Here is a 27,113-nt window from a genome sequence, read left to right on the forward strand (position 1 = left end):
CAAGAGGCAAATAAGATCCAACTAGAGATATTAATGAACATTAGAATTTGAATTTCTCATGAAGATGACATACCACATAGAGACTAGATAATCTTGCAATATCAATTCTAAGTGATATTCCTCATGTACACACATTGTTAGGATTGTGAAATTCCTAAAGGCATATCACTCCCCCAAAATGTTATAGTCCAATAATCTCTCATAAGAGCCATATAAGATACAACAAGATGCAAAGAGGCTCCAACACAAGCACAAATACATGGTGTGCAACCTAACATACATAGCCTTGATTTCTCAAGAAAAACACGTAGGATGCACAACATATACAAACACATGTTAGGAACAAAACTAACACATGCAAAGGGGCGAGTAACTTTCAATATAAATGAGTTGAGCACATGTTACCGCAAGGAGGAACATTGGGTGTATGATAGAAGTAAGATAACCAAAAGACTTGGCTTGAGATAGTATAAATGATGAAGATCCCTTAATTCTTCATGATGTAGCCAAGTCTCCAATGCCCTCCAAAAAGCACCTATTGATCAAGTTTTGGATTGTTGGTCCCCAACTAAGTTGGGTCCTAAGAGGTTAGTCACAATAGGCTTGGCAACCCAAATGGTTCTTTTCTTGACACCACTTTGAGCACCAACATATTTGGCAAACACATTGCCACCCTCATCCTTACAAAGAGAATAAACATCATCAATGGAGATAGAGTTGGATGAGGTACCAATAGTGCAAAAAGAGGAGATGTGGCCCTTCTCACGGCATATGTAGCAAGTTCTTTTCTTCTCCTTCTTCTCACTAGATTTCTCCACAATGGGAGCATTGGCTTGATTCTTCTTGGGAAGTGGAATTTCTTCAACTTGAGGTTGAATATGAGTTTGAGCTTGAGGCCGCTTCCCTTTTTGCTTCTTCTTCAAAGGGCAAGATCTAACATGGTGCCCTTCAATTTTGCACTTGAAGCAAACAATCTTGGCCGGGTCTTTGACTTGTACTTGGCCCTTCTTGTTGTTGTTGTTCTTGGACTTGTTCTTGTTGTTGGATTTGAATCCAAGTCCACTCTTGTCATTGGGGGATTGTTGCACACTTAACATCGTGTCAAGTTTGCATTTCCCTTCATGACTCTTTACCAAGTCGGTCTTCAAAGAAGTGACTTGGGCCTTGAGCTCTTTGATTTCCTCTACATGGTTAGTAACAACACAAGTACTAGAGGAAGTAGAACCTTCATTGTTAGAGCAACAAGGCAAGGAAGATAATTCATCACAAGATTTAGCAATACTATGAGTGGATGAATTACTAGGACTAGCACATGGCAATATAGCATTTTGGGTAGTAGTGCTAGTATCCACATGAGGCTCACAAGGTGTTGCCTTTGATATGATAGTCTCATGAGCTAACTTTAGCCTATCATGGGAGGCTAGAAGATCCTCATGGGAGCTAGAAAGCTTTCCATGATTTTCTTCCAATTTCCCATAATTGCTAGTTAGCAATTCAAGTTGAGCCCTTAGCTCAACATTCTCCTTCAAGATAGATGCTTCACAAGAAGTAGAGTTAGTAGCACAAGCATCATCACAAGACATATTAAGAAGAGAAGGTAACATAGCATGCTCTTTTAAATATGAAGCTTGTAGTTGCTCATATGACTTGGTGAGGATAGAGTGTTCGCTCTCCAAGGCCTTGTGGGCCTTGTCTAGATCATCTAGATCCTTAACAAGTTTATCATGGCCAACACCAACTTTGAACTTTTCATTTTTAAGCAATTTTAATTTAGCTTTAGCATGGTCTCTTTCTTTAGTGAGTTTAGCAAATATTTCATTTTGAGACACCTCAAGGGTTTGAAGTTGCTCCTCAAGAGAGGCTACGGTCTCTTGTTCTTCTTCAAGATCATTCTTTAAAGATGCTACATCATCGGCATACTCTCGTTCAAGAGCACCCTTTTTATCAATGGTGTTCTCATGCATCCAAATAAGTTTTTGGCTCTCAATAGCGGTAGTCAAGATTTCAAAGAAGTGAGAGCTAGCAATTTTATCTTTGTAAAGAACCTTGAATACACTCTCACCTTTATCGCGTAGAGACAACCCAATCCTCTTCTTCATATTCATCCTCATTCTTATCACCACGAGACATATTAGGTTCCATGGTAGGAGGTACCGTGGAACCCTTGGCCATAAGGCATATATGAGGACCGTGAAATAAAGATGAGGAGTTACTTGAGGCTCCTTTCAAGATCTTGTCTTGACCAATAGAATCTTTGGTTTCCTCTACATTGTTAGACACACAACAACTAGAGGAAATAGAATCATTTTTATCATGGCCACAAGACAATGCAAGCATATCATCATTAGATTTTTTCAAGCAACTTACACATGATATGCAAGGACTATCAACACAAGAATGTAAATCATTTCTAGTGCTAGATGTGTTTAAGTCCAAAGATGAACCATTGCAATGAGATATAGATGAAGGATCATCAATAGTAAGCTCAATACCAACATTGCAATTTCCATCACCACTCACCATATCATTACCTTGTGTCTTGAAACACTTTGGTGAAGTGGATGAAGATGAGAACTCATCACGGCCAGGAAGTGGAAGCAATACAATCATCCTCAATGATATTGGACACATCATATTTATCTCGAAGTTTTGTCCATAATTCATGAGCGCTCCCAAAAGGCATGATTGAAGAAGTAACTACATTGCTCACAACAAAGGAAAACACATGAGAAGCAAGAGCATCGAGACAAGAGTTTTTCTTCTCCTCATAAGATAAATTTTGGGGATCCTTAGGAGAAGAAAAACCCATGTCAAGAAATCGCTCCATGTTCGGGGAAATACCCCGCAAAATATTAAGCACATAAATTTTCCATAGATCATAATTTGTGCCATCAAATATAAACAAGTTATTGTGATCTAATCCCCTAACCGACATCTTTACTCTCAAGGCGGTGAAGCCTAAGAATGAGAGACCTTGCTCGATACCAATTGAAAGGACACGGATGTCGCCTAGAGGGGGGGTGAATAGGCGATTTAAAACTTTTACGAGATGGGCTTAACAAATGCGGAATAAAACTAGCGTTTACTTTGTCAAGCCCAAAGCCTATATACTATGGTTCACCTATGTGCACCAACAACTTATTCTAAGCAAGAGTTCACCTATGTGCACCAACAACTTATGCTAAGCAATACAAGCAAGTATGTGATAGCAAGATATATATAACTTCAAGCACGATGGCTATCACAAGGTAAAGTGCATAAGTAAAGAGCTCGGGTATAGAGATAACCGAGGCACGCGGGAGACGATGATTTATCCCGGAGTTCACACTCTTGCGAGTGCTAATCTCCGGTGGAGAGGTGCGGTTGCTTAGTGCTCCCGAACGCCACAAGAGGCTCACCTTGAGGTGTGGTTGCTCGATGCACACCAACGCCACAAAGGCCTCACCCCAAGATGCGGTACTCACACCACACACCGAACGCCACGAAGGCGCCTCACCTAAATCTCCGGTGACCCTCGCCACAAAGGCCTAGGTCACGGTTCCACTAAGGGATTTCCTTCGAGGCGGAAACCGGGCCTTACACAAAGATTGGGGCACACATCCACAACTTAATTGGAGGCTCCCAACAAACCGCCACAAAGGCCTAGAGTCCGTCTAGGGTTCCAAGAACCCAAGAGTAACAACCTTCTTGCTTTCACCTCCACGAATCACCGTGGAGAACTCAAACCGATGCACCAAATGCAATGGCAAGAACACCACAAAGATGCTCAAGTCCTTCTCTCTCAAATTCCAACAAAGCTACAAAAGCTATTGGGGGAATAAGAGAGGAAGAACAAAGGAATTCACAAAGAACACCAAGATCAAGATCTAGAGAGTTCCACTCACAAAGAGATGGATTTGATTGGTAGAAATGTAGATCTAGATCTCCTCTCTCTTTTCCCTCAAATGGGGGCAAGAATCATGGAGGGATTGAGAGATAGAGCAAGCTTCTCTAGTTCAACAATGGAGGAGAGAGAGTGAGAGAAGCACAGCCCAAGGAGGAAGAAGGGGGTATTTATACCCCCAAGAAAATCGAGCCGTTTGGGCAAAACAGGGCCGGATATTCCGGCCCAAGTTGGGGCCGGATTATCAGGGGCCGGATAATCCGGCCTCGGGGACAAACCCGGGACAACATCCGGCCAAAAATCCGGCCCCTATCCAGAGCTGCTTTTCTTCCGGTCCTTAGACGATTTCGGGGGGCCGGATATTTCCGAAATATCCGGCCCGGATAATCCGGCCCGGATATTTCCAAAATATCCGGCCTAAGAAAAGCTGAAACACCAAAACTAAAACGGGCATAACTTTTGCATCCGGACTCCGATTTCGATGATCTTGGGCTCGTTGAAATCACAACAACGAGCTCTACAACAATATGCATAGAAACATCATAGTCCAGCAAAGGAGGATAGAAACAAATGAAGAAAGGTTTGACCTATCTCAAAAAGACATACCGGTAAAACCTCCAATCTTGAAAATGCAACAAGTTGCCCATGGAAAAACCATTCTCAATGAACTAGAGCTTGTCATGAGAATAAGCACAAGCTCTAAAACATCACATGGATAAGATCCAAATAAAAACCAAGAAAGATGATGAACCAAACTCGAAAACGCAACAAGTGATCTATGCGAAATCCGTTTTCGATGAACTAGAGCTTGTCATGAGAATAAGCACAAGCTCTAAAACATCACATGGATAAGGTCCAAATAACAACCAAGAAAGATGATGCAAGGATGCAAAGGTTTGAGCTCTCTCCGAACGATACGATCGAGTTACTCACTCGAGAGCCCTCTTGATAGTACGGCAACTAAACTATAAACCGGTCTCCAACTACACTATGAGACCGGTGAGAAACAAACCCTATCAAGAGCAAACCTTATACTTGCGCATTCCACTTGAGCTCGATGACGACGATCTTGACCTCAACAAGATGGAACGCCTTTCTTGCTTGTGCTTGCTTGACGAAGTCTTGTGGATTGCTCCCCCATAATCCACCATGGGAGAGCTTCTTCTTCGGCGCATCTTCACATATCCATGATCACCATATGGATGGCAAGACTCAAGCAAAGGATCTCTTCGAGATGGCTCATCTTGAACTTGCACTTCATTTCTTCATTCTTCATCATGTTGATGTCTTGAAGTAGCTTGAGGGCTCACTTCATCTTCATCTTCAAGACATACTTGACACTTGATATCCTTCATCAATTTCTTCTTATTGCAACCTTGAAGCCAACATATGGTTCAAGAATTGCCTATGGACAACTCCTACAAATATAACTCAATGCAAACATTAGTCCATAGGGATTGTCATTAATTACCAAAACCACACATGGGGGCTCCATGCACTTTCAGTTTATCCATGAAGCTACTGAAAATTATTATGAGAGAGGAAAATATGATTGTAGAAATTTGTATGGTACTAAAACACCTCTCTACATGCTGAAAATTTTGAAGTTACTCTTGTTTTATCTTGCTATGCTTGTCACTTTGTTCTTCATGAATTTATTTGTGTACAAGATTCCTATGCATAGGAAGTGGGTTAGACTTAAATGTGTTTTGAACTTGCTTTTTGATGCTCTCTTTTGCTTCAACTCTCATCCTTATGTGAGCATCATTAAAATTGCTGAGCCCATCTTAATGGCTATAAAGAAAGCACTTCTTGGGAGATAACCCATGTCTTTATTTTGCTACTGTTTTGTTGTGACTTGGAAGTTGTTACTACTGTAGCAACCTCTCCTTATCTTTATTTTATTGCAATGTTGTGCCAAGTGAAGTCTCTAATAGAAGGTTGATGCTAGATTTGGATTTCTGCGCAGAAACAGATTTCTATCTGTCACGAATTTCGGCAGGGCTCTCTGTAGGTAACTCAGAAAAATCTGCCAATTTACGTGCGTGTTCCTCAGATATGTACGCAACTTTAATTAGTTTTGAGTTTTCTGATTTGAGCAACGGAAGTACCTCTTAAAAATTCGTGTTTACTGGCTGTTCTGTTTTGACAGATTCTGTCTCTGTTTTTTGCATTGTCTCTTGTGGACTTTAAGTAAGGCTTTCTAGACGTGGAGAGCTGTAGCTAATGTTTTATTGAGTTCTTGCAATGTGTCACTATAGGACCAAAGTGGATTAAAGTTTTTTGAGTACTAACCCATCTAATGAAGTTTATGAGAAGTTTGGTGTGAAGGAAGTTTTCAAGGGTCAAGAGAGGAGGATGATATATGATCAAGAAGAGTGAAAAGCCTAAGCTTGGGGATGCCCCCGTGGTTCATCCCTGCATATTTCAAGAAGACTCAAGCGTCTAAGCTTGGGGATGCCCAAGGCATCCCCTTCTTCATCAACAATTTATCAGGTTTCTTCTATTGAAACTATATTTTTATTCGGTCACATCTTATGTGCTTTACTTGGAGCGTCTGTCTGTTTTTATTTTCGTTTTTGTTCGAATAAGATCGGATCCTAGCAATCCTTGTGTGGGAGAGAGACACGCTCCGCTTTTTCATATGAACACTGGTGTTCTTCGTTTTATTTTTCGTGTTCATGGCAGAAGTAGAAAACCGCTGCACTTATTGTTATTTGGATGGAAACAGAAAATGCTTCATATTGTCTTGAATAATTTGATAATTGGCAATTGTTTTGAGATCTCAAGTAGATCATGTTTAAGCTCTTGCATCATGTAGTTTAAACCTATTAGTGGAGAACTACCGTAGAGCTTGTTGAAATTGGTTTGCATGATTGGTCTCTCTAAGGTCTAGATATTTTCTGGTAAAAGTGTTTGAGCAACAAGGAAGACAATGTAGAGTCTTATAATGCTTGCAATATGTTCTTATGTAAGTTTTGTTGTACCGGTTCATACTTGTGTTTGCTTCAAACAACCTTACTAGCCAAAGCCTTGTACTGAGAGGGAATGCTTCTCGTGCATCCAAAACCTTGAGCCAAAACCTATGCCATGTGTGTCCATCATACCTACCTACTATGTGGTATTCTTCTGACATTCCAAGTAAATACTTCATGTGCTACCTTTAAACAATTCAAAATTTTATTACTCCTTATTTGTGTCAATGTTTTATAGCTCATGAGGAAGTATGTGGTGTTTTATCTTTCAACCTTGTCATTTACTCTTGACAGACTTTCACCAATGGACTAGTGGCATATACATCCGCTTATCCAATAATTTTGCAAAAAGAGCTGGCAACGGGGTTCCCAACCCCAATTAATTAACTTGCATTAATAATTCTTTTCACATGCTTTGCCCTGATCTATCAGTAAGCAACTTAATTTTGCAAATAGACACTCCTTCATGGTATGTGAATGTTGGAAGGCACCCGAGGATTCGGTTAGCCATGGCTTGTGAAAGCAAAAGGTTGGGAGGAGTGTCATCCATAAATAATGAAACTAAAGTACATGTGTAAACAAAAGAGAAGAGGGATGATCTACCTTGCTGGTAGAGATAACGTCCTTCATGGGAGCCGCTCTTGAAAGTCTGGTTGATGAGGTAGTTATACTGCCCACTACCATTCGTTGACAACAACAAACGCCTCTGAAAATTTTACTTTTATGCTCTCTATATGATTTCAAAACTTGAAAAACTCTAGCACATGATTTAATCCCTGCTTCCCTTTGCAAAGGGCCATTCTTTTACTTTATGTTGAGTCAGTTTACCTACTTCCTTCCATCTTAGAAGCAAACACTTGTGTCAACTGTGCATTGATTCTTACATACTTGCTTATTTGCATTCATCATATTACTTTGTGTTGACAATTATCCATGAGATATACATGTTGAAAGTTGAAAGCAATTGCTGAAACTTAAAACTTCCTCTGTGTTGCTTGAATGCCTTTACTTTGAATTTATTGCTTTATGAGTTAACTCTCATGCGAGACTTTTGATGCTTGTCTTGAAAGTACTATTCATGAAAAGTTTGGCTATATGTTATCTATTTGTTAGCAACTATAGATCATTGCCTTGAGTCACTGCATTCATCTCATATGCTTTATAATAGTATGATCAAGGTTATGTAAGTAGCATGTCACTACAGAAATTATTCTTTTTATCGTTTACCTACTCGAGGGCGAGTAGGAACTAAGCTTGGGGATGCTGATACGTCTCCAACGTACCTATAATTTCTGATGTTCCATGCTTGTTTTATGACAATACTTACATGTTTTGCTTGCACTTTATAATGTTTTTATGCATTTTCCGGAACTAACCTATTAACGAGATGCCGAAGGGCAGTTCTTTGTTTTCTGTTGTTTTTGGTTCCAGAAAGGCTGTTCGGGCAATATTCTCGGAATTCGACGAAACGAAGACCCAACATCTTATTTTTCCCGAAACCTTCCAGAAAGTCAGAGTGGGACCAGAGGGGAGCCCTGGGGGGCCCCACACGTGGTGGCGGCGCGGCCCAAGGGGGGGCGCCCCCCTAGTGTGAGGAGGCCCCGTGGCCCCTCCGACTCCGACTCTTCGCCTATAAGAGCCCTTTCGACCTAAAAACACGATACCAATTGACGAAACTCCAGAAAGACTCCAAGGGCGCCGCCGCCATCGCGAAACTCCAATTCGGGGGACAGAATCTCTGTTCTGGCACGCCGCCGGGACGGGGAAGTGCCCCCGGAAGCCATCTCCATCGACGCCACCGCCTCCATCATGCTCCGTGAGTAGTTCCCCCATGGACTACGGGTTCTAGCTGTAGCTAGTTGGTATTCTCTCCCCCATGTACTTCAATACAATGATCTCATGAGCTGCCTTACATGATTGAGATTCATCTGATGTAATCGATGTTGTGTTTGTTGGGATCTGATGGATTGTTACATTATGATTAGTCTATCTATAAAGTTTGTGAAGTTATTGTTGCTGCAATCTTGTTGTGTTTAATGCTTGTCACTAGGGCCCGAGTGGCATGATCTTAGATTTAAGCTCTATACTTATTGCTTAGGTTGTATCTACAAGTTGTTTGCACATGTTTATGTCCGGAACCCGAGGCCCCAGAGTGACAGCAACTGGGATAACTGGAGGGGAAGGCTTAGATATGAGGATCACATGTTTTCACGGAGTGTTAATGCTTTGCTCCGGTGCTCTATTAAAAGGAGTACCTTAATTTCCAGTAGATTCCCTAGAGGCCCGGCTGCCACCGGCTGGTAGGAAAAAAGATGTTATGCAAGTTTCTCATTGCGAGCACGTATGACTATATATGGAAAACATGCCTACATGATTAATAATCTTGATGTTCTGTCTTAATGCTATTTCAATCCTATCAATTGCCCAACTGTAATTTGTTCACCCAACACTTGTTATTGGAGAGTTACCACTAGTGTAGATAGCTGGGAACCCCGGTCCATCTTTCATCATCATATACTCGTTCCTATATGTCATTGGAAGTAGTATCAACTATTTTCTGGTGCTATTGCTCTCATATTACTGCTACTGCTGCTGTGTTACTATTACTACTGCTCTCATATTACTATTGCTTTCACATCACCCCTGTTACTAGTGCTTTTCCAGGTGCAGCTGAATTGACAACTCAGTTGTTAAGTCTTATAAGTATTCTTTACCTCCCCTTGTGTCGAATCAATAAATTTGGGTTTTACTTCCCTCGAAGACTGTTGCGATCCCCTATACTTGTGGGTTATCACCTATCATGATCAAGATCATCTATTTGTAATGCTACATGTTGTGTTTGTTGGGATCCGATGAATATTGAATACTATGTCAAGTTGATTATCAATCTATCATATATGTTGTTTATGTTCTTGCATGCTCTCCGTTGCTAGTAGAGGCTCTGGCCAAGTTGATATTTGTAACTCCAAGAGGGAGTATTTATGCTCGATAGTGGGTTCATGCCTCCATTGAATCTGGGACGATGTGACAGAAAGTTCTAAGGTTGTGGATGTGCTGTTGCCACTAGGGATAAAACATCGATGCTTTGTCTAATGATATTTGTGTTGATTACATTACGCACCATACTTAATGCAATTGTCTGTTGTTTACAACTTAATACCGGAAGGGGTTCGGATGATAACCTGAAAGTGGACTATTTAGGCATAGATGCATGCTGGATAGCGGTCTATGTACTTTGTCGTAATGCCCTGATTAAATCTCATAGTACTCATCATGATATATGTATGTGCATTGTTATGCCTTCTTTATTTGTCAATTGCCCAACTGTAATTCGTTCACCCAACATGCTATTTATCTTATGGGAGAGACACCACTAGTGAACTGTGGACCCCAGTCCATTCTTTACCTCTGAAATACAATCTACTGCAATTGTTCTTTACTGTTCTTCGCAAACAAACATCATCTTCCACACTATACATCTAATTCTTTGTTACAGCAAGCCGGTGAGATTGACAACCTCACTGTTACGTTGGGGCAAAGTACTTTGATTGTGTTGTGTAGGTTCCACGTTGGCGCCGGAATCCCTGGTGTTGCGCCGCACTACACTTCGCCGCCATCAACCTTCAACGTGCTTCTTGGCTCATACTGGTTCGATAAACCTTGGTTTCTTACTGAGGGAAATTTGCTTCTATACGCATCATACCTTCCACTTGGGGTTCCCAACGGACGTGTGCTTTACGCGTATCAAACGCCTATTCACCCCCCTCTAGGCGACATCTCGTCCTTTCACTACATCGGTTAATGCATACGATTGGTTCAACCCATAGCTGTCCCAAAGCCCAAAAGCATGAAAAGACAATGATCATGTACTCCCTCTCTCATAGTTTATTAGGCGCGTACCCCTAGATTATTTCCTCGGTTATACAAGTTTTACTTTCTACATGTATTTAAGTGTCCACGATCATGTCCTCGGTTATACAATTACTAAATGGAGAGTACTCAGCCTTCATTAATAACTCTTAACCCAAATTGTAGTACAAGAGGTTAACATCCAAAGCTAAGGGCTTATTTAATTATACGATAGAAAAGCATATGATTCATATGTCATGCAATAATTGAATCTTATGGAAAGATGAAGTGTTTAAATTGTAGCAAAGGAATTTTTCATGAGGGTATGATCAATTTTTTTATAGGATTTGCACTACAGATTTCTATAAGATTAATTTTTATAGGATATGTTCCTATTAATCAAATAATTTGTGTATAATTTTTTCCTATAGGACCCAAATTCTACACAATTGCTATACAAATTCTATAAATCAAAGGGACCCTAAAAGATATTGGGTAGTACTCTCTCCGCCCACCAATAAGTGTTCTTCTAGTGTGTCATAAGTCAAACTATTTTGAATTTAATTAACCAATTTTATAGCATAGAGTAGAAACATATATGTCATCAAATTGGTATACATTATTAGACGAAATATTTTAAAAATATTTGTGGTACAATACCAATTTTAGTGCACAGATTATGCTACTTTTTCCTATGAAGTTGGCAAAGTTCTTAAAAAAATGACTTAGAATGAAGGTTATAATTACACTTGTTCACGGATGGAGGAGGTAAGTGCCAAGCCCGGTGCTACGGCGTGAGTGCGCGATTAACCGCACCACATGCACCACATGACCGACAATGCAACACATGCATTTCGTGGTGATAATGTTAAATATAACGTCTTCATGTCTGTCTATTACAACAAGCTCTACTACGATAAACTTTGTCTGGCTCTGTGATGGAGGGGTAAGGAAGACGGCGAGCCTTCGGCTCGTTTTAGTGTTTGTAGTCGTTGTTAGATGGCCCAAATACCTATTTTACTATCGTTGATGATTATTAATACATCGGTGTAATTTTCACAAAACAAATACTTACGTGGCAACAATGTATACTACTTCCATTCCAATGAATAATTTTAAAAAATTTAGTCAAAAGTCAAAGCTTACTAAGTTTTACTAAATATAAAGAAGAAAATATAAACATAAAATAGATATATTACTCCCTTCGTTCTGAAATAAGTGTCACAATTTTATCTGGATTAAGTTGTATGTACAACTAAAAAGTGTCTAGATACATCCGTATCTAGACAAAGTTATGACACTTATTTTAGAACAGTGGAAGTATGGAAATATATTTTGTCTGTAATATTCTTATTAAATGTTGACTTTTGACTAAATTTATAAGGCTTATTCATTAGACGGGGGCAATATATACTTCTAACGTTGCATTATTCTTGTCGTTTTTGAAACAAGGCAAAAGACCGTTTAAAAAACGATAAGAATTATGGAACGAAGAAATTATATATACATTCTTTTTTAAACCTGTATATATACATTCTTGTTGGTGATTACATTTTAATTTAAAGTAAAATCGTAGCAAAAATTATGAAACAAAGCGAGTATAGTTTGTTCCGCACTAAAAATGTTTGTTGTGAAATATACAAGCACATTCCCGTGCTTTCCAAATTGTATTACTCCTTCCGTCAAAAAAGGAATGTCGGAGATTTATCTGACTTTGGATGTATACGTACACTAAAGAATGTCTAGATATACATCTAAATTTAGATAAAATTGTGACATCTTTTTATGGACATAGATTGTAGTATTCGGATAACAACCAAAATTATTACAACCACTCTAATGTTTGTGTATCTGAGGGACATTTTTGTGAACGGTATCTTAATTTGTCCCGATATGTGTTTTCTTTGGCAGGAATTGAAAAGATGGTTTATTGTCTCGGGAGCATTAAAAGGCTTCTTTTAGTTGTTGAGTACAGGCTGGAGGCGACGTGTTGATCCGAAAGCAAATCCGACCCGGGATTCCCTTGCGTTAATGGCGATGGAGCCGTGTGGACCACCATCTCCCCCACTGTCCGGATGTCCTATCAGGCTATCACGCGGTGCCTATCACTTATCATGCATAAGCAGATAGGCAGATCGATAAGCGCATTTACAGATTGATAAGTCAGTTTGCTTATCGTCGGTAAGATGAGGTTTTTCCTATAAATAGGACAGAGGTGGTTACGACCTCCTTGCCCTAGTCTCCGAACCCAATCCATTCGCTCCTGCCGCACCCTCTGCCTCGCTCCCTCATACCAGGAACCTCCACCAACCACAAAGCTCTGTAAGTCTTCTTACAAATCCATATTCCAAATAGTCGTTGGTTGGAAACTTGATTGGGAAGGTAGTGGAAAAAAACTTTGGACAGAAAACCTTCGAGTTTCGTGTGCCGAGATGAGATCCAGGAGGCCCATTTCTTTCTCGCCAAGGCACAGCTCGTTGCTCTCGGTTTAGATCTCACCACGAAATCCTTTTTTGCATTTTTGTTTCCAGTTTCTGTGTGGAATCGTCATGTCCAACACCAGATCTAGGGTTTGAACGTACATCCCGTGTACAGAAAACGTATCGATTATAAGTGTAGTAACCGTACAAAGATACATCATCCAGAGTACTGTACTGTATTAACCATGCACGTGCTTTAATTATGCTTAGGAAAGCGAAGTCGACGACACGCTGTTTGTCTGTTTTTGTTTCCATTATCGTCTCGTCGGGTTTAAATAGGAAGCCCCAATTCCTGCTCCGTCCTTTTGTTGACTGACGATACTGCCCCTTGCTCAGTCTCATCCTCCCGGCTCCCTCTCTCGCGCGGTCCTCTCGCGATACAGCCCCCGGCCGCCCCCCAAATCGGGAACCCCGATCTCCGCCGGCGGCGCCCTGCCCGACCACGCCGCCTCGAGCTCCCCACCCCTCTACCCGGCCGGCCCGGGGCGGAGCGGAGCGGAGCGGAGGAGATCCGTCCGGACCGCCGACCGACGGTAAGCCCTAGCACTCTGCCTGGATCGATCTCGCCTTTCTTTGATCTGCTTTCCGCCGCGGCTTCGAGCACTGAGCCCGAATCCGAATCTTTTTCTCAGGTGGGGGGTCCTGCGCCCCCGTAGGGTAGGTTTATTAGAGCCGAGCCTCATCTGCCGCCGTCCCCGGGTGGTGGGAGGAGGATGTCTTCTCTCAGCCGGGAGCTCGTCTTCCTCATCCTGCAGTTCCTCGATGAGGAGAAGTTCAAGGAGACCGTGCACAAGTGAGTAACCCATCCTATATTACACAGAAATGGCAAAATTAGATGTTTTTTTTTTGTCTGCCTAGCGGTGCTCACCTTGTGTCTGTTTTAATAGGCTTGAGCAGGAGTCCGGGTTCTACTTCAACATGAAGTACTTCGAGGAAGAGGTGATCAACGGGAACTGGGACGAGGTGGAGCGCTACCTCGGCGGCTTCACCAAGGTCGACGACAACCGCTACTCCATGAAGATATTCTTCGAGATCCGCAAGCAGAAGTACCTCGAGGCACTCGATAAGTAAGAGCAGACAAAAGAGGTTTAAGTAGGAAGTATTTATTTTTAAATGTTGCTGGACAGCCTTTGATGATTGTGGGGTTTATTCGCTGCCAGGCACGATCGGTCAAAGGCGGTGGAAATCTTGGTCAAGGACCTGAAGGTGTTTGCGTCCTTCAACGAGGAGCTGTTTAAGGAGATCACGCAGCTACTGACTCTGGAGAACTTCAGGTAGAATCCTGGCAATTGCATTCGTTTGTGCACTAGGCCTTTTCCATCATTATTATGGCTCTGACTGTCGAATGGTATCTCTGCTTTTGTATTATTAATAGGGAGAACGAGCAGCTCTCCAAGTATGGTGATACGAAATCTGCAAGAGCGATAATGCTTGTCGAGCTCAAGAAGCTGATCGAAGCCAACCCCTTATTCCGCGACAAGCTCCAGTTCCCTAATCTCAAGAGCTCTAGGCTGAGGACACTTATCAACCAGAGGTAGAACGCGATTAAAAATCATCTGAGAGCACTAATTCTCTGGGTTATCTGGACATTTTATTTATTCTTCTATGCTGCATATTTGTTTGTGCCAAACTGTTAATGCTAGTTAGGTGTAGATTTACTGTAATATATCACCATAGGGATTTACCTCTACTTTCTCTTGTTTTAAACTAGTCCGATAAAAATGTTATAAGCTGATGGGGTTGTGCCCAACATTCTATCCTCCCCAAATTTGTTTAAGCAATCTGCTTGGTTAGGACATTTGACCTAGCTTTACTTGTCCTAAATGAAATGAGGATCGCTGTTCATCCATTATTCTGAAGAACTTGATTTATTCATGGGATGAAAATCTTGACTTTTGACCCATTTCTACCAATACATTGTAAATACATTTTTCTTGTCGTGATGAGCTTAATGGACCCTATAGTCATGAATAAAAAAAGTCAAGTTTTTTTTTTTTGCGTTTTCGTTCTTTCAGCAGTTCATAGGAGAATACAACTTGAATGTTTAAATGAGTAAATAGTACCAGGATAGCTTATTGATCATGATGCGTTTACCCGTGACTCCACTCTATGGAATTGAAACATGTCTTGATCTCTCAAATCTTTGCATATTCAAATAGTTATACGTTTCCCTTCCTGTGAAATTGTTATTTTTTTGTTAATTTTAGAAGGTGCAATCTCCACCATCTACTTCAGTATTCATAGTATAATATTGTTGTGCAAATATATTGCAGCTTAAACTGGCAGCACCAGCTTTGCAAAAATCCTAGGCCTAATCCTGACATCAAGACCCTTTTTGTTGATCATTCTTGTGGTCAACCAAATGGTGCACGTGCTCCATCACCTGCAAACAATCCACTACTTGGATCTACTATACCTAAACCTGGCGGTTTCCCGCCAATTGGTGCCCAAATTGGAGCCCAAATTGGCGCCCACGGAGTAAGCTTGTTGGTCATATCTGTATACTTTATCTATATGTCGAAGGTTACAATTGTTAATAACCTGATGATTTATGTCTGTTTCAGCCTTTTCAACCTGCACCAACACCGGTTGCACCTCTGGCTGGTTGGATGTCAAACCCTCCAGCAGTAACACACCCTTCTGCTTCTGGAGGTGCTATCGGATTTGGTACTCCTACGAATCCTGGTACTTATGTTTGTTAATGTTGCAGAGAAATATTGGATTTTGTGAATAGTTGGTATTACATATGTCATATGGTTTATTAATACTATTCTGCATGTACGTCTTGCAGCAGCTATGTTGAAGCATCCTAGGACACCCTCGACAGCCAATCCTTCTATGGATTATCCATCTGGAGATTCTGATCATCTCTCGAAGAGACCTAGGCCAGTTGGGTTATCCGAGGAGGTATTAGCAATTTCTCTTTTCTCAAAAACCTGTCACCACTATTGGATTCTTGCAGTTGGTACTTGATAGTACTTCATGTTATGCCTAGTCAGTCGTAAGTATATACGTGGTTTGAGTCATGGTGGCATTTTCACAGGTGAATCTTCCGATGAATATGATGCCAGCGACTTACCCGCAAAGCCACAGTTATCCCCAAGATGATTTCCATAAAACTGTTGCACGTACATTGAGTCAGGGATCAGTTCCGATGAGCATGGATTTCCATCCAGTGCAACAAACCCTTCTTCTTGGTAAGTCCTTGAATGTCTCCTCCCATTATAAATCTTGGATCATTTTATCACTCCCATAGCATCTCATACTCTGTATCTGTTTTAGTTGGTACCAATATTGGTGACATTGGATTGTGGGATGTTGGCACCAAGGAAAAACTTGCTGTAAGAAACTTCAAGGTTTGGGAGCTCGGGAAATGTTCTATGGCCCTCCAGGTTTGTCTATTGAAATATGTTGTTCAGTAAGTTGGTGTTTCTTTTACCCATATGCAATCTAAGTATGCGTTTAATCACTTAATGTACACTGCACAAACAGGCAGGGCTTGTCAAGGATCCTTCTGTGTCAGTTAATCGCATAATATGGAGTCCTGATGGAACCTTGTTTGGTAAGATGCCGCTAGTAGTTCTTCTTTCTGTACATTCTCGTTGGCAGTGCTCTAATGTTATTTTCTGTTCAAAAGGTGTTGCTTATTCAAGACATATAGTACAGATTTATTCTTATCATGGTGGCGATGATATTAGGCAACACTTGGAGGTATGACTGAATAACTTAGCTATTACTGCCTGCTTATGGTTCACTGTCTTGTACACAATTTTCTTCTTGTTTCCTGAGTTAATTATCTTTTGTTTCTTGATTAGATTGATGCACATGTTGGTGGTGTAAATGACATTGCATTCGCCCATCCAAATAAGCAGCTATGTATAATTACCTGTGGAGATGATAAGACAATAAAGGTGAGTTCACAGCATTAATTCTGGGACTGTTACCATCATTGTTTAATTGAGAAATGTGAACTTATAATTGCATATTAGGTTTGGGAGGCCACTAGTGGAACGAAACAGTTCACCTTTGAAGGTCATGAAGCTGCTGTTTATTCAGTTTGTCCACATTATAAGGAAAATATTCAGGTACTCATACACTTATTATAGAGTCACTTGTACAATATTACATCCTCTTTTTTTTTCTGTAGGAAGCTAATGTTTGTTACTTCGCCTATTATGCAGTTCATCTTTTCAACTGCTTTAGATGGAAAGATAAAGGCATGGCTATATGATAATCTGGGGTCCAGAGTTGACTATGATGCACCAGGTCATTGGTGCACTACAATGGCATATAGTGCTGATGGTTCAAGGTTCATATTCTATGTTCGCTGTTCACACTTTAGTTAGGAATGTACAGGTGTTTTGTACTTTGTTCATTTTTTCTTTCCTCTGTGTAGACTATTTTCTTGTGGGACTAGCAAGGATGGTGAATCACACTTGGTGGAATGGAATGAGAGTGAAGGTGCTGTGAAGAGAACATATCAGGGATTCCGTAAGCGATCTATGGGTGTTGTACAATTTGATACGACACGCAATAGGTTTTTGGCTGCTGGAGATGAATTCGTGATAAAGATTTGGGACATGGACAACACTAGTCTTCTGACTACCATTGAAGCTGATGGTGGCCTACCTGTGAGTTTTTCCCCTTCGCGTGCCCTTTTGTTTGTTAATTACTTTTTTGATCAAATAAAAACTTGTTCTAACCTGAAGACTGGTAACATAATTATCAGGCAAGCCCACGTATCCGCTTTAACAAGGAGGGTACTCTGTTGGCTGTTTCTACTATTGATAATGGTATAAAGGTGTTAGCAAATGCTGACGGTGTTCGTTTGTTGCGCACACTGGAAAATCGTTCTTTTGATGCTTCTCGCAGTGCATCTGAGACTGTAACAAAGGTAGTTTCTTGTAATCAATGAACTTTTCGAAGATGTTTTTTATTCTTCCGCATGCATGACCCAATCAATCCTTATTGGTGCAGCCTCTGATAAACCCGTTGACTGCTGCTGCCGCGGCAGCCGCTGCTGCAGCTGCAACCAGTTCTGGAGCTGCTGCCCCGTCAGCTATAACTGCAATGGTTTGCTCAGATTCCTTTTCTGTTGATCTGTTCTATTTTTTAAAATTAATCTTAATTTACTTGGTTGTACTCTTGAACTTTTCTTGTAGAATGGAGATAACAGAAGCTTGGTCGATGTAAAACCTAGAATCACCGATGAGTCAATGGACAAGTCAAAGGTCTGGAAGCTTATGGAGATAGCTGATACTACTCAGTGCAGATCATTGAAATTGGGTGATAATCATAGGACAACTAAGGTGATACTTCTTCTCTTGCATTTTACCTCGATATATATATTTTGGATATGCATAATTTTCTAGCAATCTTGTGTGTGCACTTAAGTTTATACTCCCTCCATCCCAAAATATAAGGCGTCTAAGGATTAGTTAAAAATCAATGTTTTTAAAGTTTGACCAAGTTTATACACAAAAATATAAATATTTATAATACTAACTCATTATCAATAGATTCACCCTAAAGTATATTTTCTTAATATGTCAATTTGATATTGTAGATATAAATATTTTTTTTCTAAATATTTGGTCAAAGTTTGTAAGGTTTGACTTTTGACCAATTCTTAGACGCCTTATATTTTGGGACGGAGGGAGTAATACAAAGCTTATTGGTATGTTGTTGCAGATCTCAAGACTGATTTACACAAATTCTGGTGTTGCTATCTTGGCTTTAGCTTCAAATGCCGTCCATCTACTATGGAAATGGCCACGTAATGAACGGAATTCAACTGGAAAGGTGAAATTGTGATTGTTTATGCATAGTTCTTAGTTTGCTTACTGGATCTGTACATTAGAGGTGGACAGTTTACACATATGTTTGTTGCTAATTGGTTCAATTTGCTATTTATTCTCTGTAGGCTACTGCGAGTGTTTCGCCTCAATTGTGGCAACCTCCGAGCGGCATCCTCATGACTAATGACATAATTGACAATAATCCTGAAGAGGCAGTTCACTGCTTTGCCTTGTCAAAGAATGATTCATATGTCATGTCAGCTTCTGGAGGGAAAATTTCTTTGTTCAACATGATGACTTTTAAGGTTAGTAGTTCATTATGATGATGGGTAATGTATCAATTCTCATGTAGAAGATGCCCTTACTTTTATGCTGCTCTGCAGACGATGACAACATTTATGCCTCCGCCGCCAGCAGCAACTTTTCTTGCGTTCCATCCTCAAGATAACAACATAATTGCCATTGGAATGGATGACTCAACCATCCAAATCTACAACGTCCGAATTGATGAGGTATTAGCACCTGCTAACATGATTAAAATTGTTCTTTGATACAATAAACAAAGTTCACTCAAATAAGATGTTATTTGTCCTTTATACAGGTCAAAAGCAAACTTAGGGGCCACTCTAAGAAAATTACTGGCCTTGCCTTCTCAAATGTGTTAAATGTGTTGGTATCGTCTGGAGCTGATGCCCAGGTTATTTACTGAACTATTTACCTAGATCATCTCGATCAAACAACTTCTTTTCCATCTTTAGCGATTCTGATTGTTCCTTTTGTAGATATGTGTTTGGAACACTGATGGATGGGAGAGGCAAAGAAGCAGATTTTTGCAGATACCATCAGGTCGCCCAACATCTAACATATTGGACACACGAGTTCAGTTCCACCAAGATCAACTGCATTGTCTTGTTGTCCATGAGACCCAGATTGCCATCTACGATGCTTCAAAACTAGAACCTGTCAAGCAGGTAACATTTCATTGTTATCCTTCACGCTCTGCCTTTCTTCTTGCTATGAAGGTTGTCTTGTGGCTCACCTTAACTTTGCTTTCAGTGGCCTGTTCGAGAAAATTCTGCTCCAATAACACATGCAACATTCTCATGTGATAGTCAACTGATTTATGCAAGCTTCCTGGATGCCACTGTCTGTATATTTAGCGCATCAAGTTTGAGACTCCAGTGCCGAATTCTTCCAGCTTCTTATCTTCCTCCAAATATCAGGTACTATAAGGCTCAACTGAACATAATTGAAACTCTGGGGTTAGCTGTATGAACCACTGGGCTAAATTGTAACTCTTGCCTGTCCTCATTTCAGAGGGTTTGTGTTTTGAGTTGTTGGTTTCTGTTTTCAAGCAGTTAGTTAGTTCAGTGGGTGATAGAATCATTGGTATATCTTCGCAGGAAATTAAATTCAGTGCAATACATGACGTTTTTAAGAATTATAGAACAGTAGTAATTCAAAGTACCAATTGCATGTCTGTGATAGATGACTAAGACAGTTGGGAGGTTTGTTAGTTTTCTTATTTCCTCGAGCAAATAAATCCTATCCTTAAATACGTACCTGATTTAAAATCCATCCTATGGTATTAGAACAAAGATGTTTTAACTCCTGATGAAATCCACCGAGGGTTTTTAATAATTGTATTTAATTGCCAGTTTACGTGCCATACTTAAAAAGTACATGAGTGTGGAGCACTACATGTTAATCACGATCAACTTGATCTGGGGATATTGTTGCAGGAGGAAGTGAACTATAATTAATGTGAATAAAAAAAATTGAAGTTCACTAAGCTGTAGCATAATTGTAGGCATTTCTCATGTATTCTTTCAACGAGTATTGATTTGTATCTGCTTACTCTGAAGTTGGGCTTTAAAAAAAACTATTCTTTGAAATCTTTTTGGACCACTCACATGTTTGTTTTCCGTAAAATATTCTTATAACAGGCAAGTCATTTATGTATTTGCCACTAAAAAACTGCTGATATGTTGTTGCTTTTGTAGTTCAAACGTTCATCCAGTCGTGGTTGCGGCACATCCTTCAGAAGCAAATCAGTTCGCTCTAGGCCTTACCGATGGCACTGTTTATGTCATGGAGCCATTGGAATCTGACAGAAAATGGGGAAATCCTCCTCCAGTGGAGAATGGATCAACGAGCAACTTGTCCACACCTCCTAATGGAGCTTCGAGTTCTGATCAACCAGAGAGATAATAACGTGAAGTTAGAAGTGTTTTCTATCACTTCTACTGTTCGTGGTGGTACGAGTCACTAACCAAGGTACTTCTCAGAACTCAGAAGGTGACCAGTGTATGGTTGCACACAACTTGTACAGATTGACACATTTACATAAACGGCTTTACTCAGTTTGTTACCGCCCCTTGTTCTGCAGATGGGCTTCACTTTTGCAACTTCCGGTCGCAGAGCTGGTTCCAAGGGTGGATGTTGACGAGCGCAATAAAAACCGAAGCATAACAGCATTTCTGTCTTTTGCTTATATCATATGTTTCTGTTACCATTATTATGTGAGGGAGGAATTGATTAGTCGTAGTGTTTCATTTTCTTCTGTTTGTGGTGCTATGATGAAAGGTTACCAAGTAGATAAGGTTTAGTAGCAGTTTGGCTGTACCTAATCAGTACCCTTGTTTCGTTTCCGCTAGTAAGCAAAACATTTGTTTCTCAGTTGCGAACCTATTGCTTCATTCGTTACATATCAGATGTGTGTTCAAATCTACTATACCGGCCTTTATCCAGCATGTCTGCACTTTGTTTGGTTGGGTTGTCTTGGTCCTTGTCTCGCACCAAACAAAATAATAGTGATTTCTTATATCTCTTGGTGATACTATGCCAGAATGCATCACTTGATATGGGTACTGTATTGTCGGTTAAACTGAGCATCTATCTGGTGCATCTGAAGTGCCTTTGTGGGTACAGAGAAGGACCTCAACACGTATGGTGTGTACTGCGAGTCTGCGACGTGAAACCACTTGATTGCCTGCCAGCACAGAGCCCATTTGTCGCCATGAAACACTGATGGGCTTCTCCACCCTGCTCTGACAGCAGCGGAGGGCCATCAGTGGCGTGGCCGGGGCCTGAGCGACTCCACCGGATCGGCAACATGGAAGGGGTGGTGCGCTGCTGCCCTCTGCGCGGTGGTGCTCTGCGCCGCCTCGATCCGATCTAGGGTGGTATGGGTATTTGCTGTTCTGGTGTTGGTCCTTGTCACACCATCGAACCGTGCTGGACCGCCCTCTTCATGTCTTTCGATCGGGTTGGTAGTTGATGGTCAGCAAGAGGGCTGCTGCTAGTCTTGCGAATAATGGTGATGGTCCTCGGATTTCTCTCACGCCAAGTGATGATTTGTCAGAAGCTTCTTCACACCGAGTTGGCAGGATTGTCGGGTTTCGGAAGATCCTGCCGACGAAATTCATTGTGCGATCAATGCCTAATGCTTGAAGATTGCTGGATTGGGTATTTCTGGTCGTGCGCACCCGTATTTTTTATCTCACCGTTTGGTTTTAGAGGGAGCGTTTCGAAACTCTGCTGGCTGTTAATATTATGGAGCTTGTTTTCTTTCCATGGTGCTGGCGGAGAAGGTCATCAAAGCCGAGATCAGTGGAAGAGCAATGGTAATCGGATCTTGGTGATGAGGTAAAATTGGCTTGTGCTTCGTGACTTCAAACAACGACTTGTATGTGGTGGCGACTGCACATGAGAAGTCAGAGTTCTATCTTTCATGGCGAAAATCCAAGATCTGGCCTTAATTGGTTGTGCTTGACAATGTTATTGTTGAAGACATTGTTTTGAGATTGAGAACTTTCTTCATGGTGAAAACCTAAGATCTATGATCGGACGATGACAACGTTTGTGCACTATTCCTTCTGGGAGGCGTCGCTTATAGAGAAGTTGATTTTCTGATGTTGTCTTGGTGGTGATAGTGTTGCTGTTTCAAAATTTTGATCTCTGTAGCTAGATTTTTCTTTTTTGTAATTCTTTTCTATTGCTGTGTGCATCTTTTATGCTATTAGAGCATGGTATTGTTGCAGAGGCTGTGTGTAATTGGTATCTGCGTGATATTAATGTATGCTCTTTATCGAAAAACGTAGGTAGTAGGCCTACACGTCGCTGATTCAACATAATTCCCTAGGAACTATAAAAATGTTTGTTTTGACGGATTGAAAACCCACTGGAAGATTTTTTTTTCCTGTAGACCATTTAGCATTCAGTTCCAAAGAAAAAAACCATCATGTTCACCTTGCATAGAAATATCTCATTCACTTCTCCAATGAAGCAATTTGTTGCGGTGTAGTGGACACTAAGGGTGTGTTTGGTAGCCCGGTCCAACAGAGAAGTGCTATCTACCCTCATACAAGCTGACCCTAGCATAGTTGAGCACAGATTTTCTCGTGTGTTTGGTAGCTCGGGCAAATGGAGACATGCTGAGTGCATCTGCTGTTTGGTGGATTGTATGTGGTGAGAATAGCTGAGGAGGTATAAAATTTGCAATTGAATCCTGTAAACAAAAATAAAAGCAATCGGGTCCCTAAAAAAGCAATCGGGTCCCTAGCAACTTTGGGCTGCAACTCCGGCGAGGTAGCTCCGGCGAGCTTGCTCCGGCGAGGCGTGGGAACTCCGTCCAGCAGAAGCAGCTCGTCCTGTGCGCATCCCGTGGCTCTCTAGCTCGTCGCCGCCCGCGTGAAGACCAGCTGCAGTTCGTCATGTGCGCATCAGGAGATGGTGGAGCTCGGGCGCGGCGGCCTTGGTGCGTCGGGGTAAAGGGAACTCGGATGCCCATGGCGCATCGAGCGAGGCGGAGCTTGGGCACGGGTGGTCACGACGCGTCGGGAGAAGGAGCTCGGGCATGGGCGGCCATGGCGCATCTGGCGGAGGCGGAGCTCTGGCGCGGGCAGCCATGGCTCCGCTACAGTGTTCTGCGGGTACGAGTTCAGCCTGGGCGGGTTGTGAAGCTCGATTTCAGCTTCTCAACCCGGCCTGGCTGAGAGATGTTTTTGGTATGAGGTGGGCACTGCCAGTGGCGGACGCAGGAAAAAGTTGAAGGGTGGGCATACCTCAAAATTTTTTTTTGCGCCCCCCCTAAATGTGATAAATTTTGCTAAATGAGTAACATACATAGCCAATAGATTGCTATATATATATATATATATGTGAAATGTGCAAAATTACAAATACAAATAGTTCAAAACATGTTGCCGAAAAAGTGCCTCAATTGTGATTACCCCCCATGCTATCTCCATGCCTCTTCAAAATAAATTCTACAATAACAATAGAAATAATAAAATTTGTATAAGATATTGATTGCCATTTTCAATCATATATCATCTATTCTAATTCTACAATCTACACAGCTGCTACACACAAATATCAAATGATTCCAATACTAGGCAAACAAATATTGCCAAATGCAAACAGAGAACTAGAGAAGCCATAGCAGAGAAGAGAACCAGAGAGAACAGGACACAGACTCTCTGTCCAACTCCAACCTGCAGGAAGGCCGAGGGCGGAGGCGGCGTCCAACGGAGCAGCTCGGCCAGGATAGAGGAGGAGATCGGCGAGGACCCGCCCGGGAGGAGGTCGGCGACGACGGCGAGGGTCCGGGCCGTCCGGCGACGGCGAGGAGAAAGGGTGGGGAGCGACCTGACCGCGCGAGCTGGCGAGGAGAAAGGGCGGGGATCGACCGCCATGGCCCGTCGACCGTCCGCCGGCAGGAAGGTCGACCGCCGGCCGCGCCGTCTCGTCTGGAGGCTAGATCGGTCGAGCGGAGGAGGCCAGGAGGGGATCGACCACGGGTTCGTCCTTGAACTGGATTGCCTTTCTCCGTTTCACGTGGGTTAGAAATTTAGGGTGGTACAAAAATCTCACAAAATTTGGGGTGGGCCACGGCCCACCCGGCCCACCCTGTAGGTCCGCCCATGGGCACTGCTGAGCTGATCCGACCCGACCTAACAAACAAGAAATAGTGGCTGGAGCTAGGTTGAGATGAGAATTTTTGAGGTGAACCGGGCTACCAAACACACCCTACGCATCCATGGTAAAATGGTGTGGTGTATCGAGCAGAGAAAAACAAAGAAATTGCAGAGTCCAGTCTGGAATCATAAGAAATTCTTTGGCAATCACACCGATAGGTTTCTGGGTAAAATAAGAATTTCAGCATGCAACATGTAACAATATTCGTTTTCATTACACAGGAATGGCAAAACGATCGTTGTACGGAAATAATACTATGCAGCGCCCGTTAGAGTCATCTCGCGAGCACTGGCAATCGTTGTGCCGTTGCGGAGTATTAATGCTGATTTCTCACGCACTGGCATATTTTTTACAAAACATGACAAGTGGAATAGTATGAGAGGAAAACGTTGGCATGAATTAAGTGCTATTCATTGTTGCATCATCATCGAAACTGTCTTTTTTCCAAATAGACAGAAAAACAGCTAAACTAACCCATTGCTGACAACTAGTAAGTAGCATGTGCTTTGCACGTTAAACCTATATTATTTTTAGATAAATTTATTTATTTTATGCCAGATGTTGATACATTTTTCTGCCAAAGTTAGTCACAAAGAGTAAAGTTTGGCTTTTAAAAAATTAATACACCTTATAACAAGAAATGGAAGGAGTAAAATAGAAATACAACTTGTGATTAGATGGTGAAAAAATATTAATGATCTATCTTACGTAGGGTGGTCCGGGCATTTGAGTGGTTAGACTATCAACACTATAGTGTGCTGCTAATTATTCAAATTTATACAAACATTACCTTGTATCTATATATAAATTAAAACATTAATTTTTTATTTAACCCACACACTGGCATTGTTTGATTTTATAGGAACGTCAAATATTTTCTTTTATTTGTCAGATTGCAGAGTAATTATTATATAGAAAGTGAGTCTAGCTCATTTGGTTAGGTAAGTGCATATGCAGCTCAAGCACACAAGTTCAAGTTTACATGGACTTAGATTAGATTTGAGTTCTTATTATTTTAAAAAAAAATCACTATAGGGTTTCCTCTACTGCATTTTTTTTAAAGTTTTTTGTTCTATTCGATTGTAAATTAATATGTTTATACATCAACTCAATTATTCGGCGGCACATGTTTATACATCAACTCAATTATTCGGCGGCACATGTTTGGCTGAAGAAGGATGTCTTGAGTTAGGCCATAATATAAATACAAAATATTATTACTAAATTTATATATTTTAGCAATGTGCACACTATAGGCACACAAGAAAAAAAATCGCACTAACCCTGTCAGGACTAACAAGAAGCATCATATATGTGGTGCAGTTGACGATAAATGAACTGTGCAAACCCATAACCGTCATTTTAAAAGTAACAAATAGAAGGAACGATTCACATGTGGTTTCCTCCTGCGGCGTTGGCTTTCCACACGAAAGAATGGTACATGGCAGGCTTTCCTACAATCCTTCGTACAGATCGTATACGTACGTATACGATCGACGGCGGACGGCGCGGCTGGAGAGAGCTAAGAGGTGCCTATCTGAATGTAGTATGCTGCAGATAGAAGATACTCGGCCGGTGATCTAACAACAACAAGTTGGTCCAAGAATGGAGGCACTGTATAAGGGAGACGAAAATGGAGCTGTAGTGAGAACGTGAGATATGAGTGGCGAGACAGATTGCAACGGGATGGAGCCATGGAGGCGGTGGTGTACTGTGTGCACAACGAAGAATGGAAGTCTATCCAGAATGGGCGGCCGGCAACATGCACTATTTTGAAAATAAAAATAAAACATAAGAAGCGCTACAGGACATGGAGCTTTCGGGAAGGCTCAAGAATCTACCAGCTACCAGGCTATGCGCGGGAGAGAGCGGGGGAGCGAATCCAGCTTTTTATAGCCATCCGATGGGGTGCAATCGACGTCTAAAAGTGACTCTGCGTGTTGCCTGCCGTGAATCAAGAGTGGAATGAAATTGAAATTTCAAAACTGCTGCATTATAGTAGTAGAGATAGAGATATGGGAGAGAGAATATTATGCAGTTGTGTTATCTTTGTTCTGAAAACAAGCAAAACTGTTCCAGCTTGATCCAAGCTAATGGATATGCTGTCCTGATCTTAAAAAATGAGGCCCGAATGGCAACACTGGGA

The 27,113-nt window shown here is 41.4% G+C and overlaps 1 protein-coding gene across 5 annotated transcripts; it reads left to right on the forward strand.

The window, feature by feature from the left end:
* Positions 1–13,487: 13,487 nt before the first annotated feature.
* On the forward strand, positions 13,488–21,664 carry LOC127296200 (protein TPR3). 5 transcript variants are annotated; one of them, XM_051326234.1, is made up of 27 exons: positions 13,489–13,720; positions 13,820–13,980; positions 14,075–14,254; positions 14,348–14,461; positions 14,563–14,721; positions 15,461–15,665; positions 15,752–15,872; positions 15,979–16,094; positions 16,231–16,384; positions 16,470–16,579; positions 16,680–16,749; positions 16,825–16,898; positions 17,003–17,098; positions 17,177–17,272; positions 17,369–17,496; positions 17,584–17,818; positions 17,917–18,081; positions 18,165–18,260; positions 18,350–18,496; positions 18,879–18,989; positions 19,111–19,290; positions 19,369–19,497; positions 19,587–19,682; positions 19,768–19,956; positions 20,042–20,208; positions 20,989–21,262; positions 21,375–21,664. In XM_051326234.1, exons 2-26 carry the CDS (start codon positions 13,901–13,903, stop codon positions 21,194–21,196), a joined length of 3,426 nt encoding a protein of 1,141 aa, XP_051182194.1. In that variant the 5' UTR covers positions 13,489–13,720; positions 13,820–13,900; the 3' UTR covers positions 21,197–21,262; positions 21,375–21,664. The 5 variants fall into 5 exon arrangements, with proteins under 5 accessions (XP_051182192.1, XP_051182193.1, XP_051182194.1 ...); XM_051326235.1 differs by having other exon boundaries at positions 15,982–16,094; XM_051326232.2 differs by having other exon boundaries at positions 13,488–13,720; positions 15,982–16,094; positions 16,680–16,898.
* Positions 21,665–27,113: the final 5,449 nt, after the last annotated feature.

This window comes from Lolium perenne, chromosome 4, assembly GCF_019359855.2.
Source record: "Lolium perenne isolate Kyuss_39 chromosome 4, Kyuss_2.0, whole genome shotgun sequence".
NCBI classification, from domain to species: domain Eukaryota; kingdom Viridiplantae; phylum Streptophyta; class Magnoliopsida; order Poales; family Poaceae; genus Lolium; species Lolium perenne.

Excerpts from the sequence above, each read along its gene's own strand:
- LOC127296200 (XM_051326231.1), top strand. The coding sequence starts at position 13,901 with ATGTCTTCTCTCAGCCGGGAGCTCGTCTTCCTCATCCTGCAGTTCCTC. Across the intron at positions 15,873-15,978 it reads TGGTACTCCTACGAATCCTG|CAGCTATGTTGAAGCATCCT; the intron begins GTACTTATGTTT and ends TACGTCTTGCAG. Across the intron at positions 16,095-16,230 it reads CAGTTGGGTTATCCGAGGAG|GTGAATCTTCCGATGAATAT; the intron begins GTATTAGCAATT and ends GCATTTTCACAG.